The sequence below is a fragment of the Coregonus lavaretus genome (genome assembly GCF_964263955.1).
Source record: "Coregonus lavaretus genome assembly, contig: HAP1_SCAFFOLD_1422, whole genome shotgun sequence".
Lineage (NCBI taxonomy): Eukaryota > Metazoa > Chordata > Actinopteri > Salmoniformes > Salmonidae > Coregonus > Coregonus lavaretus.
Window position 1 is genome coordinate 20,781 of NW_028158226.1, and position 16,720 is coordinate 37,500.

The 16,720-nt window shown below is 44.0% G+C and overlaps 1 protein-coding gene across 1 annotated transcript in view; it reads right to left on the reverse strand.

Annotated features, from left to right (window-relative positions):
- Window positions 1-2,965: 2,965 nt before the first annotated feature.
- Window positions 2,966-16,720, reverse strand: part of LOC311124264 (lebercilin-like) — a 33,813-nt gene continuing 20,058 nt past the window's right edge. The window contains exons 9-10 of the mRNA XM_084198434.1: window positions 4,407-4,593; window positions 2,966-4,189 (exon numbers count right to left, since the gene is read on the reverse strand). Coding sequence (XP_084054560.1) covers window positions 3,318-4,189; window positions 4,407-4,593 — 1,059 coding nt within the window. The 3' untranslated portion in view covers window positions 2,966-3,317. The remainder of the gene's footprint in view (window positions 4,190-4,406; window positions 4,594-16,720) is intronic.

Genomic DNA, 16,720 nt, shown 5'->3' on the forward strand with positions numbered 1-16,720 from the left:
TCTATGAAAATCGATATAAATCAGAATTAGGCAACAGTGGGACCGATCCTACAGCCTTCTTAGACTCAACAACCCTGAAGCAACTATCAGCAGACAACAACAAAAAATCACTAAAAACAGAGATCACCCAAAAAGAAATATTAGATACTGTTAAAACATTTGCACAGAGAAAAGCACCAGGAATGGAAGCTTTCCCATAGAATTCTATTCAACATTTTGGGACAAAGTAGTCCCCCTATTTACACAAATGACATCACACGTCACTCAATTCAGTACTTCCTAGTTCCATGTATCAAATAGTTATTTCAGTTTATTAAAATCTGGAAAATCTGACGAGTCCCCTACTGATTACAGACCCATAAGTTTAATAAGTTAAGACAAAATAATAACAAAGCTCATAAGTAAAAGAATGGCAAAAGTCGTACCAGACTCGATACATATTAATCAAACAGGGTTTATTCAAAATGGACACTTACAAACAAATACAAGAACATGTTTCAGTGTCATACAATGCGCTAAAACACAAGATGCAGATTTATCAATAATGGCTGTTGATGCTGAAAAGGCTTTCGACCGTCTTTTATATTCAAAACTTTGGAAGCTTTCAACTTTCCAGCTGGAATAATACATTTAATAAAAATATTATCTAAATGTGCTAAAGCAAAAAATATACACATCTGATGGAATTGCTTTAGAAAGAGGCACAAGACAGGGATGTCCTCTCTCCCCCCTCCTGTTTGCACTGGCAATTGAACCGCTTGCAGAAAGAATTAGACAGGGCCCAAACGTAACAGGTATCAGAATGGGTAAACATGAATATCAACTAAACTTATTTGCAGATGATGATCTCTTGATATACCTGACCAATATTGAAAACTCAATGCCCCCCTTGCTAAAAATATTTTCAGAAGACTCTAAAATCTCAGGATATAAAATTTACGTGGGAAAAAAAACAAACAAAATAATGGCAATAGGAAAAACAATAACTCATGATCTATACCAATCCTTCAAGTGGACCATAAAAAATATCAAATCCTCAGGATGCTTAATAAGTGACAACAACCAACACATATATAGATAAACTTTATCTCATTAATCAACAATATGAAAGCAGATCTAAATAAATGGAACAAACTTCCCATAAATCTTACCGGTAGAATAAGCCTCTTCAGAATGGCACGGGTCCCAAAGCGTTTATAATTATTGTCGGTAATTCCAATTACCCCACTGAAGACATTCTTTTAAAAAGTATACAATGTCATAACAAACTTCATTTGGGCAAATAAAACTCGGAATAAAAAAGGAACGTTTTACATCTTTCTAAGTCTGAGGGTGGTTTTAACCTCCCAGACTTGGAATTGTTTTAACTCGCCACCCAAGGCTTTTACTTGAGACATAAAGTCAAATGTACTAAAGAGGAACAATGGGTACATATTGAAGATGCTCATCTCCTGAATCTTTTTATGTGTCTATTTTCAAAGGATGAAGCTAAAAACATTAACAACTTCATATTTAAGAACACTATAATAATATGGAAGAAAATGTAACGTATTCTACAAGAACCAATATCACTCGCTAAAAACACAACCCTATGGAACAATCCTTGGATAGCTTTTCAGAATTCACCGATAAGAGAGCAGGGTGGAGAGCAGGGGGGGTTCTACTAAGCTAACATATGGAATTGTTTTAAGTTGGTCATACCTAGGTATAAAAAAATATATATATAAAAATTATTTTATGAAACATTACATTTGGCCTTACTGCTATTAGACCATACAAATGCATTGAATAACAGATTCATACATGGAACAACAGATAGTCAGTCCCCCCCCCCCCCCCCCCAAAAAAAGGAAATGAATTCTGAAGTGTCTGTCCTATATCTGAGAGATATAAGAAAGATCAGGAAACTTTTATTTTTATATTTACACCTGCTCGTCGAACATCTCATTCCAAAATCATGGGCATTAAAATGCTTCCCACTCTTCTGGGAAGGCTTTCCACTAGATGTTGGAACATTGCTGCGGGGACTTGCTTCCATTCAGCCACAAGAGCATTAGTGAGGTCGGCACTGATGTTGGGAGATTAGGCCTGGCTCGCAGTCGGCGTTCCAATTCATCCCAAAGGTGTTCGATGGCGTTGAGGTCAGGGCTCTGTGCAGAATCGTCTAGAACGTCAATGTATGCTGTAGCGTTAAGATTTCCCTTCACTGGAACTTAGGGGCCTAGCCCGAACCATGAAAAACAGCCCCAGACCATTATTCTTCCTCCACCAAACTTTACAGTTGGCACTATGCATTCGGGCAGGTAGCGTTCTCCTGGCCTCCGCCAAACCCATATTCGTCCGTCGGACTGCCAGATGGTGAAGTGTGATTCATCACTCCAGAGAACACGTTTCCACTTCTCCAGAGTCCAATGGCGGTGAGCTTTACACCACTCCAGCCAACGCTTGTCATTGCGCATGGTGATCTTAGGCTTGTGTGCGGCTGCTCGGCCATGGAAACCCATTTCCTGAAGCTCCCGACTAATAGTTATTGTGCTGACGTTGCTTCCAGAGGCAGTTTGGAACTCGGTAGTGAGTGTTGCAACCGAGGACAGACGATTTTTATGCACTACGCACTTCAGCACTTGGCGGTCCCATTCTGTGAGCTTGTGTGGCTTAGCACTTCGTGGCTGAGCCGTTGTTGCTCCTAGACGTTTCCACTTCACAATAACAGCACTTACAGTTGACCGGGGCAGCTCTAGCAGGTCAGACATTTAACGAACTTACTTGTTGGAAAGGTGGCATCCTTGCCACGTTTAAAGTTACTGAGCTCTTCAGTAAGGCCATTCTATTGCCAATGTTTGTCTATGAAGAATGCATGGCTGTGTGCTCGATTTTGATCTTGATTTTATACACCTGTCAACAACACTAATTTGAAGGGGTGTCCACATACTTTTGTATATATAGTGTACCTCTGATGCAACAATTCAATAACCAACATTACAGCTGTCAACATTATAGCTGTCAACGTTAAAGCTGTCAACGTTATAGCTGTCAACAATATAGCTGTCAACGTGATGTTCTTCCCTGATTTTACAGACTACCCTGAGCAACACACATACATAGTACACAGACTGAGAGACATTTATCTATCAGATAAAACAGTCTATAACCAGGCTTAGATTTATCTGATATCATAACAAATATGACTTTGTGCTTTTAAAACCCTGTGGAAACCCAACCACCGGGTCCACCCTTAGTATAGTGATTAACAGCCTCAACGGCCAATCCAAGTGTTCCTCCTCGACAGACAAATAATTTGATAAAATGTGATTTGATCAAAGTGTGAGTTCCTCGATGTCGTCGTCGAAGGAAGCAATGGCTCGTACGGTCGGCCTGCTCTCGGTCACGTGGAGGGAGGAGAGGAAGGGTGCAGGGGACTTGGGCTCAAAGGGGAAAAAGCCTTCTCTGCAGTTGCGGGGGCCGGTGAGGGTGGAGGTGGGGGGGCTAAAGAGGACATCTGGATTGCTGTCGGAGATCGGGGAGGGGCTGGATGGGGGGCCAAAGAGCTGCTGCAACAAAATGGACTTCCGCTCCTTTTCCGGGCCTAGGCCTCCTCTCTCCTTCTCTCTCTCTGACTGCCCCAGCAGCGCGTCCAGAGCCGAGGGCGGTGGTGGGGTTGGGAAGCCTGTACCCCCCCGTGGGGCCGGCCGTCCAAAGGAGGGGGCGTAGCTACCGAAAGCCAGGTCCTCGCTTGAGTTCTGAGCCCTCACCCCTCTCCTCCCAGTCCCTATCCCCACCCCTGGACCCAAACCGCTCTCTGCCCCCCCTCGCCCTGACCTGCCCCCTTCCCTGCTCTCCGCCCCCCCACGCAAACCGCCCGTCTCCTCCGGCTCAGTGAAGCTGAAGATGGAAGGGTTCTGGTTCCGTGGCTCGGAGGACCGTCGAGGAGAACGTGCAGTGGAACCCGAGCTAGACTCTGGGGGTTCTGGGTCGACCTCGGAGAACAGTGGCTCGTTCTGCTTGTCAATCTCCCTCAGCTTGGCCAATAGTTGCTCCTTCCTGCGACGTTCTGCCTCCGCCACTTCCTGACTGGCTAGCGCCGCTTGGTTGCGCCTCTCAACCTCTTCCTGGACTTGGCCACGCCTCTTCCTGTTCTCTTCCTCCTTCTGGATCCGCCTCTTACTCTCCTCCTCCTCCTTTTCCCAGCCTGGAGAGAGAGAGAGAGAGAGAGAGAGAGAGAGAGAGAGAGAGAGAGAGAGAGTGAGTGAGTGAGTGAGTGAGTGAGTGAGTGAGTGAGTGAGTGAGTGAGTGAGTGAGTGAGTGAGTGAGTGAGTGAGTGAGTGAGTGAGTGAGTGTGTGTTCAGGGTATGGTTCTACGTGGTGGTGGTCAAAGTATGGTTACGTGGTGGTTATAGTCCTCTCACCATCTCTCAGTCTCTTGGTCTTTTCTTCAAGTGTGTCCAACTCCCGGTCAATCCTCTGCTTCTGCTCCTTCTCCCTCGCCCTCTCCTTCTCTAGCTCTCTTGCTCTCTCTCTCTCCACCCTCTCTCGCTCCTCTATCTCCTTTCTCTCCTCAGTCTCCTTCGGCCTTCGCTCTGCCATGTCAACCTCCTGTCCAGAGAAGGAGAGAGAGAGAGAGAGAGAGGGAAAGAAGGACAGAGAAAGGGAGAAGGGGAGTGAGGAAGAGAGGTCATCCATACATACAGTTGAAGTCGGAAGTTTACATACACCTTAGCCAAATACATTTAAACTCAGTTTTTCACAATTCCTGACATTTAATCCTAGTAAAAATTCCCTGTTTTAGGTCAGTTAGGATCACCACTTTATTTTAAGAATGTGAAATGTCAGAATAATAGTAGAGAGAATTATTTATTTCAGCTTTTATTTATTTCATCACATTCCCAGTGGGTCAGAAGTTTACATACACTCAATTAGTATTTGGTAGCATTGCCTTTAAATTGTTTAACTTGGGTCAAACATTGCGGGTAGCCTTTCACAAGCTTCCCACAATAAGTTGGGTGAATTTTGGCCTATTCCTCCTGACTGAGCTGGTGTAACTGAGTCAGGTTTGTAGGCCTCCTTGCTCGCACACGCTTTTTCAGTTCTGCCCACACATTTTCTATAGGATTGAGGTCGGGCTTTGTGATGGCCACTCCAATACCTTGACTTTGTTGTCCTTAAGCCATTTTGCCACAACTTTGGAAGTATGCTTGGGGTCATTGTCCATTTGGAAGACCCATTTGCGACCAAGCTTTAACTTTCTGACTGATGTCTTGAGATGTTGCTTCAATATAGCCACATAATTTTCCTTCCTCATGATGCCATCTATTTTGTGAAGTGCACCAGTCCCTCCTGCAGCAAAGCACCCCCACAGCATGATGCTGCCACCCCCGTGCTTCACGGTTGGGATGGTGTTCTTCGGCTTGTAAGCCTGGCTCTTTTTCCTCCAAACATAACGATGGTCATTATTGCCAAACAGTTCTATTTTTGTTTCATCAGACCAGAGGACATTTCTCCAAAAAGTACGATCTTTGTCCCCATGTGCAGTTGCAAACCGTAGTCTGGCTTTTTTATGGCGGTTTTGGAGCAGTGGCTTCTTCCTTGCTGAGCGGCCTTTCAGGTTATGTCGATATAGGACTCATTCTACTGTGGATATAGATACTTTTGTACCTGTTTCCTCCAGCATCTTCACAAGGTCATTTGCTGTTGTTCTGGGATTGATTTAATCTTTTCGCACCAAAGTATGCGTCTCCTTCCTGAGCGGTATGACGGCTGCGTGGTCCCATGGTGTTTATACTTGCGTACTATTGTTTGTACAGATGAATGTGGTACCTTCAGGCGTTTGGAAATTGCTCCCAAGGATGAACCAGCCTTGTGGAGGTCTACAAAAAAATGTCTGAGGTCTTGGCTGATTCCTTTTGATTTTCCCATGATTTCAAGCAAAGAGGCACTGAGTTTGAAGGTAGGCCTTGAAATACATCCACAGGTACACCTCCAATTGACTCAAATGATGTCAATTAGCCTATCAGAAGCTTCTAAAACCCATGACATCATTTTCTGGAATTTCCCAAGCTGTTTAAAGGCACAGTCAACTTAGTGTACAGTGAGGGAAAAAAGTATTTGATCCCCTGCTGATTTTGTACGTTTGCCCACTGACAAAGAAATGATCAGTCTATAATTTTAATGGTAGGTTTATTTGAACAGTAAAACTCCAGAAAAACCAATTTCAAAGATGTTATAAATTGATTTGCATTTTAATGAGGGAAATAAGTATTTGACCCCCTCTCAATCAGAAAGATATCTGGCTCCCAGGTGTCTTTTATACAGGTAACGAGCTGAGATTAGGAGCACACTCTTAAAGGGAGTGCTCCTAATCTCAGCTTGTTACCTGTATAAAAGACACCTGTCCACAGAAGCAATCAATCAATCAGATTCCAAACTCTCCACCATGGCCAAGACCAAAGAGCTCTCCAAGGATGTCAGGGACAAGATTGTAGACCTACACAAGGCTGGAATGGGCTACAAGACCATCGCCAAGCAGCTTGGTGAGAAGGTGACAACAGTTGGTGTGATTATTCGCAAATGGAAGAAACACAAAATAACTGTCAATCTCCCTCGGCCTGGGGCTCCATGCAAGATCTCACCTCGTGAGTTGCAATGATCATGAGAACGGTGAGGAATCAGCCCAGAACTACACGGGAGGATCTTGTCAATGATCTCAAGGCAGCTGGGACCATAGTCACCAAGAAAACAATTGGTAACACACTGCGCCGTGAAGGACTGAAATCCTGCAGCGCCCGCAAGGTCCCCCTGCTCAAGAAAGCACATATACAGGGCCGTCTGAAGTTTGCCAATGAACATCTGAATGATTCAGAGGAGAACTGGGTGAAAGTGTTGTGGTCAGATGAGACCAAAATCGAGGTCTTTGGCATCAACTCAACTCGCCATGTTTGGAGGAGGAGGAATGCTGCCTATGACCCCCAGCATCAAAGGGACGATGGACGGGGCCATGTACCGTCAAATCTTGGGTGAGAACCTCCTTCCCTCAGCCAGGGCATTGAAAATGGGTCGTGGATGGGTATTCCAGCATGTCAATGACCCAAAACACACGGCCAAGGCAACAAAGGAGTGGCTCAAGAAGAAGCACATTAAGGTCCTGGAGTGGCCTAGCCAGTCTCCAGACCTTAATCCCATAGAAAATCTGTGGAGGGAGCTGAAGGTTCGAGTTGCCAAACGTCAGCCTCGAAACCTTAATGACTTGGAGAAGATCTGCAAAGAGGAGTGGGACAAAATCCCACCTGAGATGTGTGCAAACCTGGTGGCCAACTACAAGAAACGTCTGACCTATGTGTGATTGCCAACAAGGGTTTTGCCACCAAGTACTAAGTCATGTTTTGCAGAGGGGTCAAATACTTATTTCCCTCATTAAAATGCAAATCAATTTATAACATTTTTGACATGTGTTTTTCAGGATTTTTTTGTTATTATTCTGTCTCTCACTGTTCAAATAAACCTACCATTAAAATTATAGACTGTTCATGTCTTTGTCAGTGGGCAAATGTACAAAATCAGCAGGGGATCAAATACTTTTTTCCCTCACTGTATGTAAACTTCTGACCCACTGGAATTGTGATACAGTGAATTATAAGTGAAATAATCTGTCTGTAAACAATTGTTTGAAAAATTACTTGTGTCATGCACAAAGTAGATGTCCTAACCGACTTGCCAAAACTATAGTTTGTTAACAAGAAATATGTGGAGTGGTTGAAAAACGAGTTTTAATGTCTCCAACCTAAGTGTATGTAAACTTCCGACTTCAACTGTACATCAACAAGCTGTTCAAAACCAGTGCATTATATACCCTCCGAGAACCTTTTGGGTTGCCATACCTGCAGAACTTTTCCAGGTAAAAAAGGACCCTGGAAGAACCCCTGTGTAACGGTTCAAACTGAACCTTTTTGTGTTTGGAGGGGTTACATTTTGAACCTTTTTAATTATATATTGTAGAGATAGCAGCCTATCAGATTGGAGGCGTGGCTTATTGGAGGCATGGCTTTCAGATAGTTATTTTTGGTCACCCGTTAGCGTAAATGTTTTGTACACTGCAAATTAAAGTGTTCCTTGAACATGCATATTACATATCCTAATATCATATGGATAATATGAACATTGTAAAGTGGTAACTTTTCCAACTTTATCTTGGCCAGGTCGCAGTTGTAAATGAGAACCTGTTCTCAACTGGCTTACCTGGTTAAATAAAGGTTAAATAAATAAAATAAAATAAAATAAAAAACTTTGGGATTGGCTGTTGAGGAACTCACACACAAAACTGTCAGTGTTTAACCTCAACTGGACGGAGTCAGGCGCAGGAGGGTAAATCACAGAATAAAGGTTTATTCCGTCTATATGTCGATACAAAGTAAAAGGAGCTCCACCGAGCTCATTTAACCTCCACAATAAACAATCACACACAAAGACAAGGGGGCAGCGGGAACACGTATACAGGTACTGATGAGGGGATATGAACCAGGACAAGGGGGCAGAGGGAACACTTACACAGGTACTGATGAGGGGCTATGAACCAGGACAAGGGGGCAGAGGGAACACTTACACAGGTACTGATGAGGGGATATGAACCAGGACAAGGGGGCAGAGGGAACACTTACACAGGTGCTGATGAGGGGATATGAACCAGGTGTGTGTAACAAACAAGACACAACAAATGGAATGACGAGATGAGGAGCGGCAGTGGCTAGAAGGCCGGTGACGACGAACGCCGAAGCCTGCCCGAACAAGTAGAGGAGGCAGCTTCGGAGGAAGTCGTGACATTAACATGTGATGACAATACAACAGAACAGACTAACAGGAATGACATTTACTCTCACGGGTGGCCAAAAACAGATATATGATCTATCTTAATGCCACAGGGTTCCTCTAGAAACCCATTTAAGGTTCCTCCAAGAACCCCTCAACTAACCAAAGGTGCAAATACGAACGGGTGCAAAAGTACAGCGCCTTGCAAAAGTATTCAGACCCCTTGGATTTATTTACATTTTATTGTGTTACCATTTTTTCTTAAAAGATGTATATCAATTAAATAACTCAAATATAGTCGTTGAATAAGTATTCAGCTCCCTGAGTAAATACATGTTAAAATCACCTTTGGCGTCGATCACAGCTGTGAGTCTTCTTGGGTAAGTCTCTAAGAGATTTCCACACCTGGAATGTGCAACATCTGCCCATTATTCTTTTCATAATTCTTCGAGCTCTGTCAATATGTTACAAGCAGGCTTGACAACTGTAATGCTCTCCTGTCTGGTCTACCCAAGAAAGCCATTGGTCAACTGTAAAACATACAGAATGCTGCAGCACGGGTACTGACCAATACCAGAAGGGGAGCACACATTACACCGGTTTTAAGGTCTCTGCACTGGGCTGCCTGTGAGTTTTATAATTCGTTTTAAGATAATTTTATTGGTTTTTAAATCAATCCACGATTGTGTACCCCAATACATGTCAGACATGCTTTTAAGTTATGTACCCAGTAGGTCCCTCAGGTCCTCTGGCACTGGGCCTTTAACTATCCCAAAGCCTAGGACCAAGAGGCATGGAGAGGCAGCCTTTAGTTACTATGCCCCCAGCCTCTGGGGGATGGAGAGGCAGCCTCTAGTTACTATGCCCCCAGCCTCTGGGGGATGGAGAGGCAGCCTTTAGTTACTATGCCCCCAGCCTCTGGAATAGCCTGCCAGAGAACCTGAGGGGGGCTGAAACTGTGGACATATTTAAAATAGATTTTAAAACACATCTTTTTAGCTTTCCTTTCCCTCAGGGTGCTTTTAAGTTGTTCAGTTTTAGTCATTCTTTAGTTTTTGATCTTATGTTTGTTGTCTAGTAAATATTTCAGCTTTTATTTTCATTGTTTTTTATTCGTTTTTTTTCCTGTAAAGCACATTGTTTTGCATTCCATGTCTGAAATGTGCTGTATAAATAAAGCTTGATTTGATTTGATTTTGGGGGATCATGGCTAGCCATAGATCTCCAAGCAGATTTAAGTCAAAACTGTAACTCGGCCACTCAGGAACATTCACTGTCGTCTTGGTGAGCAACTCCAGTGTAGATTTGGCCTTGTGTTGTAGGTTATTGTCCTGCTGAAAGGGGAATTCCTCTCCCAGTGTCTGGATTAAAGCAGACTGACGCAGGTTTTCCTCTTGGGTTTTGTCTGTTCTTAGCTCCATCCTGTTTATTTTCATCCAGAGTTTCATCCAAGTTTAAATTCGATATGATGGTCATTATATCAATATTTTATATATTAATATTTGCGCATAAAGGCGTGTCCACACAAAAAGATCCCACCATGTCGAACGAACAAATTGTCCGTTGGCATTCATAACATTGTTCTGTGATCTTTCCATTAGCCCGGTTATGAGGTAATTCATCAGCATGAAATGGTTGGATGGATGGTAACCTGGTTAGTTACTCAGTGATGTGTTGTGTGGATTTGCCCCAAACACAAGGCTTTGCATTTAGGTTACATTTACATTTACATTTTAGTCATTTAGCAGACGCTCTTATCCAGAGCGACTTACAGGAGCAATTAGGGTTAAGTGCCTTGCTCAAGGGCACATCAACAGAGGTTAAAAATGTATCTTCCTTTACTATGTTTTTTTGCAGTATTACTTTAGTGCCTTGTTGCAAACAGGATGCATGTTTTTATTCTGTATATTTGTATTTGGTTTTTCACTCACTGTCATTTAGGTCATTCCAATGTTGTTGATCCATCCTCAGATTTCTCCCGTCACAGCCATTGAACTCTGTAGCTGTTTTAAAATCACTAATGGCCTCATGGTAACATCCCTGAGCAGTTTCATTCCTGTCCTGCAGCTCAGTTCAGAAGGACGACTGTCTAGAGAGGAGGGAATATGGCAGTTTGGCGCTGGAGGGAATATGGCAGTTTGGCGCTGGAGGGAATATGGCAGTTTGGCGCTGGAGGGAATATGGCAGTTTGGCACTGGAGGGAATATGGCAGTTTGGCGCTGGAGGGAATATGGCAGTTTGGCACTGGAGGGAATATGGCAGTTTGGCACTGGAGGGATATGGCAGTTTGGCACTGGAGGGAATATGGCAGTTTGGCACTGGAGGGAATATGGCAGTTTGGCACTGGAGGGAATATGGCAGTTTGGCGCTGGAGGGAATATGGCAGTTTGGCACTGGAGGGAATATGGCAGTTTGGCACTGGAGGGAATATGGCAGTTTGGCACTGGAGGGAATATGGCAGTTTGGCGCTGGAGGGAATATGGCAGTTTGGCACTGGAGGGAATATGGCAGTTTGGCGCTGGAGGGAATAGCGGCAGTTTGGCGCTGAAGGGAATATGGCAGTTTGGCACTGGAGGGAATATGGCAGTTTGGCGCTGGAGGGAATATGGCAGTTTGGCACTGGAGGGAATAGCAGCAGTTTGGCACTGGAGGGAATATGGCAGTTTGGCACTGGAGGGAATATGGCAGTTTGGCGCTGGAGGGATATGGCAGTTTGGCGCTGGAGGGATATGGCAGTTTGGCACTGGAGGGATATGGCAGTTTGGCGCTGGAGGGAATATGGCAGTTTGGCACTGGAGGGAATAGCGGCAGTTTGGCGCTGAAGGGATATGGCAGTTTGGCGCTGGAGGGAATAGCGGCAGTTTGGCGCTGTAGGGAATAGCGGCAGTTGTACGGGCTCCTTTGCTATTTTGGTGTATTTTATTTTGTGCTGATCGTAACTTTGTTTTGTACATAATGTTTCCGCCATCGTTTCTTATGACTGAAAATACCTTCTGGACATCAGAACAGCTATCACTAACCGCGATTTGGACGATGACTTCTACATCAATAAGTAGGAGGCGAAAGACATATGGATTATCTCGGACCGGCCCAAATCCCCGACACTCGAAGAAGGAGGAGACGGCGCTATAGAGGCCAGCGTGCGGGATACCTGATGAGACTACGTCGGATAGTGGATAAATCGCCTCTACCCTCCGTTCTATTGGCAAACGTGCAATCACTGGAGAATAAACTGGATGAGCTTCGTTCGAGACTATCCTATCAAATCTGACCATAACGCTATCCTCCTGATTCCTGCTTAAAAGCAAAAACTCAAACAGTGACGTGCTCAATACGGAAGTGGTCCGATGAAGGGGGATGCTAAGCTACAGGACTGTTTCGCTACAACAAACTAGAATATGTTCTGGGATTCATCCTATGGCATTGATGAGTTTATCACATCAATCACCGGTTTCATTAATAAGTGCATCGATGACGTCGTCCCCACAGTGACCGTATATGTACATATCCCAACCAGAAGCCATGGATTACAGGCAACATCCGTCCTGAGTTAAAGGCTAGAGCTGCCGGTCGCTTATCAGAAATCCCGCTACGCCTTATGCTGAACCATCAGACAGGCAAAGTGCCAAGATCGAATCCTACTACATGGGCTCTGACGCTCGTCGGATGTGGCAAGGCTTGCAAACTATCACGGATTACAAAGGGAAACCATGCATGAGCCATGCATGAGAGCACCAACTGTTCTGGACAACTGTGTGATCACGCTCTCCGTAGCCGATGTGAGGTAAGAGCCAATTTATGCTTAATCCGAAAATCGGATCAGAGGCGCCATTTAGCAGACGCTTTTATCCAAAAGCGACTTACAGTCATGTGTGCATAAATTTTTACGTATGGGTGGTCCCGGGGATCGAACCCACTACCCTGGCGTTACAAGCACCATTCTCTACCAATTGAGCTACAGAGGACCTCACTACAGAGTCGCGGTTTTGTCTCACCAGGGGTTATGGTCGGATTCGCTTTTATCATCGAAGGAATGAGCGTTACACCGAGGCCTGTACTCTGGAGCGGGATTTATTTGGTGGTGTGTCCGTCATGGTCTGGGGCGGTGTGTCACAGCATCATCGGACTGAGCTTGTTGTCATTGCAGGCAATCTCAACGCTGTGCGTTACAGGGAAGACATCCTCCTCCCTCATGTGGTACCCTTCCTGCAGGCTCATCCTGACATGACCCTCCAGCATGACAATACCACCAGCCATGCTGCTGGTTCTGTGCGTGATTTCCTGCAAGACAAGAATGTCAGTGTTCTGCCATGGCCAGCGAAGAACCCGGATCTCAATCCCATTGAGCACGTCTGGGACCTGTTGGATCGGAGGGTGAGGGCTAGGGCCATTCCCCCCAGAAATGTCCGGGAACTTGCAGGTGCCTTGGTGGAAGAGTGGGGTAACATCTCACAGTAATAACTGCCAAATTTGGTGAGTCCATGAGGAGGAGATGCACTACAGTACTTAATAAAGCTGGTGGCCACACCAGATACTGACAGGGTTATCTTTCGGTCTCTTTGTTGCCTCTCTGATTAATGCCCTCCTTGCCTGGTCCGTGAGTTTTGGTGGGCGGCCCTCTCTTGGCAGGTTTGTTGTGGTGCCATATTATTTAAATTTTTTAATAATGGATTTAATGGTGCTCCGTGGGATGTTAATGCCAAGAGTGTGCAAAGCTGTCTTCAAGGCAAAGGGTGGCTACTTTGAAGAATCTCAAATATATATAAAATATATTTTGATTTGTTTAAACACTTTTTTGGTCACTACATGATTCCATATGTGTTATTTCATAGTTTTGATGTCTTCACTATTATTCTGCAATGTAGAAAATAGTACAAAAAATAAAGAAAAACCCTGGAATGAGTAGGTGTGTCCAAACTGTTGACTGGTAGTGTATATGTGGGTATGTATGTGTATTTATATATTTACAGAAACTATATATGGGGGATTGGAAATGATGCAGACAATTACATTGATGCTACAATCTATCTTCAATATTAAAGCTGATCTACTAAGAATAAAATAATAACATAAATAATAACATTAATAATAATACTAAACAAGTATAAGACAGCAAATTTGATTTTAATTGTGAAATATAACTAAGGTATGTAAATATAATAGGGCCTATTTGTATAATTAGTAGGCTGACTCATTACCTTTGATAATATTTCCCCTGATGGTATTATCCTACCTCCTCTCTCTCTCTCTATTGTTGCTTCAGTCCTTCCTCGCTTTCAACAGTTAAATACGTTTTGTTGTCCTTATCTTCATCATTGTAATGTCATCCTTGAATTATATAGGACTAGAATTAGATGCAGAAGGCTTTCACTTCTCTTAACGAAGATTGAATGGTTATGGGTCTGAATAAATAACTGCTTGCTTACCCCCACGTTCGCTCTTCTTTCAAACTACCCGTGAGTTCTATTGGATGCTGTATTTAACGTTTTCGAAAGAGGTAGACTAGGACATCTATATATATATATATATATATATATATATATATATATATATATATATATATATATATATATATATATATATATATATATATATATATATATATAGGCCTACATCTAGAACAGGATCTAGAACAAGATTATCTATTTTAGAGTTGATGGAGAGAGAGAAAGACTGTGAGAGAGTGAACAAAGTTGACTACAAATAAAGTTGCCAAATGTCTTTGTAATTGATACAAACAAGATGCTTCAAATGAAAACCGAGATGACTGCATTAAAAATATAAACAGTAGGCTATAGGCCAATTACAATCATATTGAAATACATTTGATGTTAAAAATCTATTGAGTTCTATTTTGCTACTTGTAGGCTACTGTGCAATTTGTCTCATGAGGTGAATAATGACATGTCAAATCTGTGATTTAGTCCATTATTGGCTAAGCGTTAGAATCAGCCGTCTCAACATTTGCAGGAGCTGATCCATCAATAGAAATAATTATAAAATGTTAAAGGAAATACTTGAATGGACAAAGCTGATCCGAGAGCAGCTCAGATCCCATCAGTACCGACAGAGTGCTCGTGGGGTGTCCTGATTAAAAGCAACAATATTCGACTGATATTCGCTGCAGCTGCAATTTAAAAAAACAAATCTTTACAATAAAAAAATAAGGTTACACCCGAAAGCCAGATTGAGCCATGATGAGATGATAGGTCTACATGCATTGTTACTATGATGAGATGATAGGTCTACATGCATTGTTACCATGATGAGATGACAGGTCTACATGCATTGTTACCATGATGAGATGATAGGTCTACATGCATTGTTACCATGATGAGATGATAGGTCTACATGCATTGTTACCATGGTGAGATGATAGGTCTACATGCATTGTTACCATGGTGAGATGATAGGTCTACATGCATTGTGAACTGCTCTCCATACTGAGATGGGCTGTCTGTCTCCACCCTGAGCATTGATTCATCATGCAGAGGCCGTAGAGAAGACAGATTTAGACATTGCATATAATTTAACAGTTCCGTTTCACGCCATGCTGTTAATGTAAAAGACACATGGGTGGCGCACAATTGGTCCAGCGTCGTCCAAGGTATGGGAGGGTTTGGCCGGCAGGGATGTGGGTTCGTTTCCCACAGGGGGCCAGTATAAAAAAAAAAAAAAAAACATGTATGCATTCACTAACTGTAAGTGGCTCTGGATAAGAGCGTCTGCTAAATGACTGAAATGTAAATGTAAATAATTTATTATAATTTACTGGTCATCTATCCCGGGAAAGGGGAGTGGTTTAGTTAAATCCCGGTCAATCTTGGTAACCGGGTTCCCGCCATTCAACCCTAGCCCGAACAGATCCACAGATGACGCAATCCCAATCGCACTCCACACTGCCCTTTCCCACCTGGACAAAAGGAACACCTACGTGAGAATGCTGTTCATTGACTACAGCTCAGCGTTCAACACCATAGTGTCCTCCAAGCTCATCACTAAGCTAAGGACCCTGGGACTGAACACGTCCGTCTGCAACTGGATCCTGGTCATCCTGACGGGCCGCCCCCAGGTGGTGAGGGTAGGTAACAACACATCCGCCACGCTGACCCTCAACACGGGGGCCCCTCAGGGGTGCGTGCTCAGTCCCCTCCTGTACTCCCTGTTCACCCACGACTTTGTGGTTGCGCACAACTCCAACACCATCATTAAGTTTGCCGACGACACAACGGTGGTAGGCCTGATCACCAACGAAGACGAGACAGCCTACAGGAAGGAGGTCAGAGACCTGGCCGTGTGGTGCCAGGACAACAACCTCTCCCTCAACGTCAGCACAACAAAGGAGCTGATCGTGGACTAGAGGAAACGGAGGGCCGAGCATGGCCCCATCCACATCACTAAGGAATTAACATGGTCCACACACACCCACACAGTTGTGAAGAGGGCACGACAACGCCTCTACTCCCTCAGGAGGCTGAAAGGATTTGGCATGGGCCCCTCAGATCCTCATAAAGTTCTACAGCTGCACCATCGAGAGCATCTTGACTGGCTGCATCCCTGCCATCCAGGAGCTCTATACCAGGCGGCGTCAGAGGAAGGCCCTAAAAATGGTCAAAGACTCCAGCCACCCAAGTCATAAACCGCTCTCTCTGCTACCGCACGGCAAGCGGTACCGATGCACCAAGTCTGGAACCAACAGGACCCTGAACAGCTTCTACCCCCAAGCCATAAGACTGCTACATAGTTAAATAGTTAATCAATAGCTGCCCGGACTATCTGCACTGACCCTTTTTGCACTAACTCTTTTGACTCATCACATACGCTGCTGTTACTGTTTATTATCAGTACCTTTTATTCCTAGTTATATGTACATATCTACCTCAATGACCTCGTACCCCTGCACATGGACTCGGTACTGGTACTC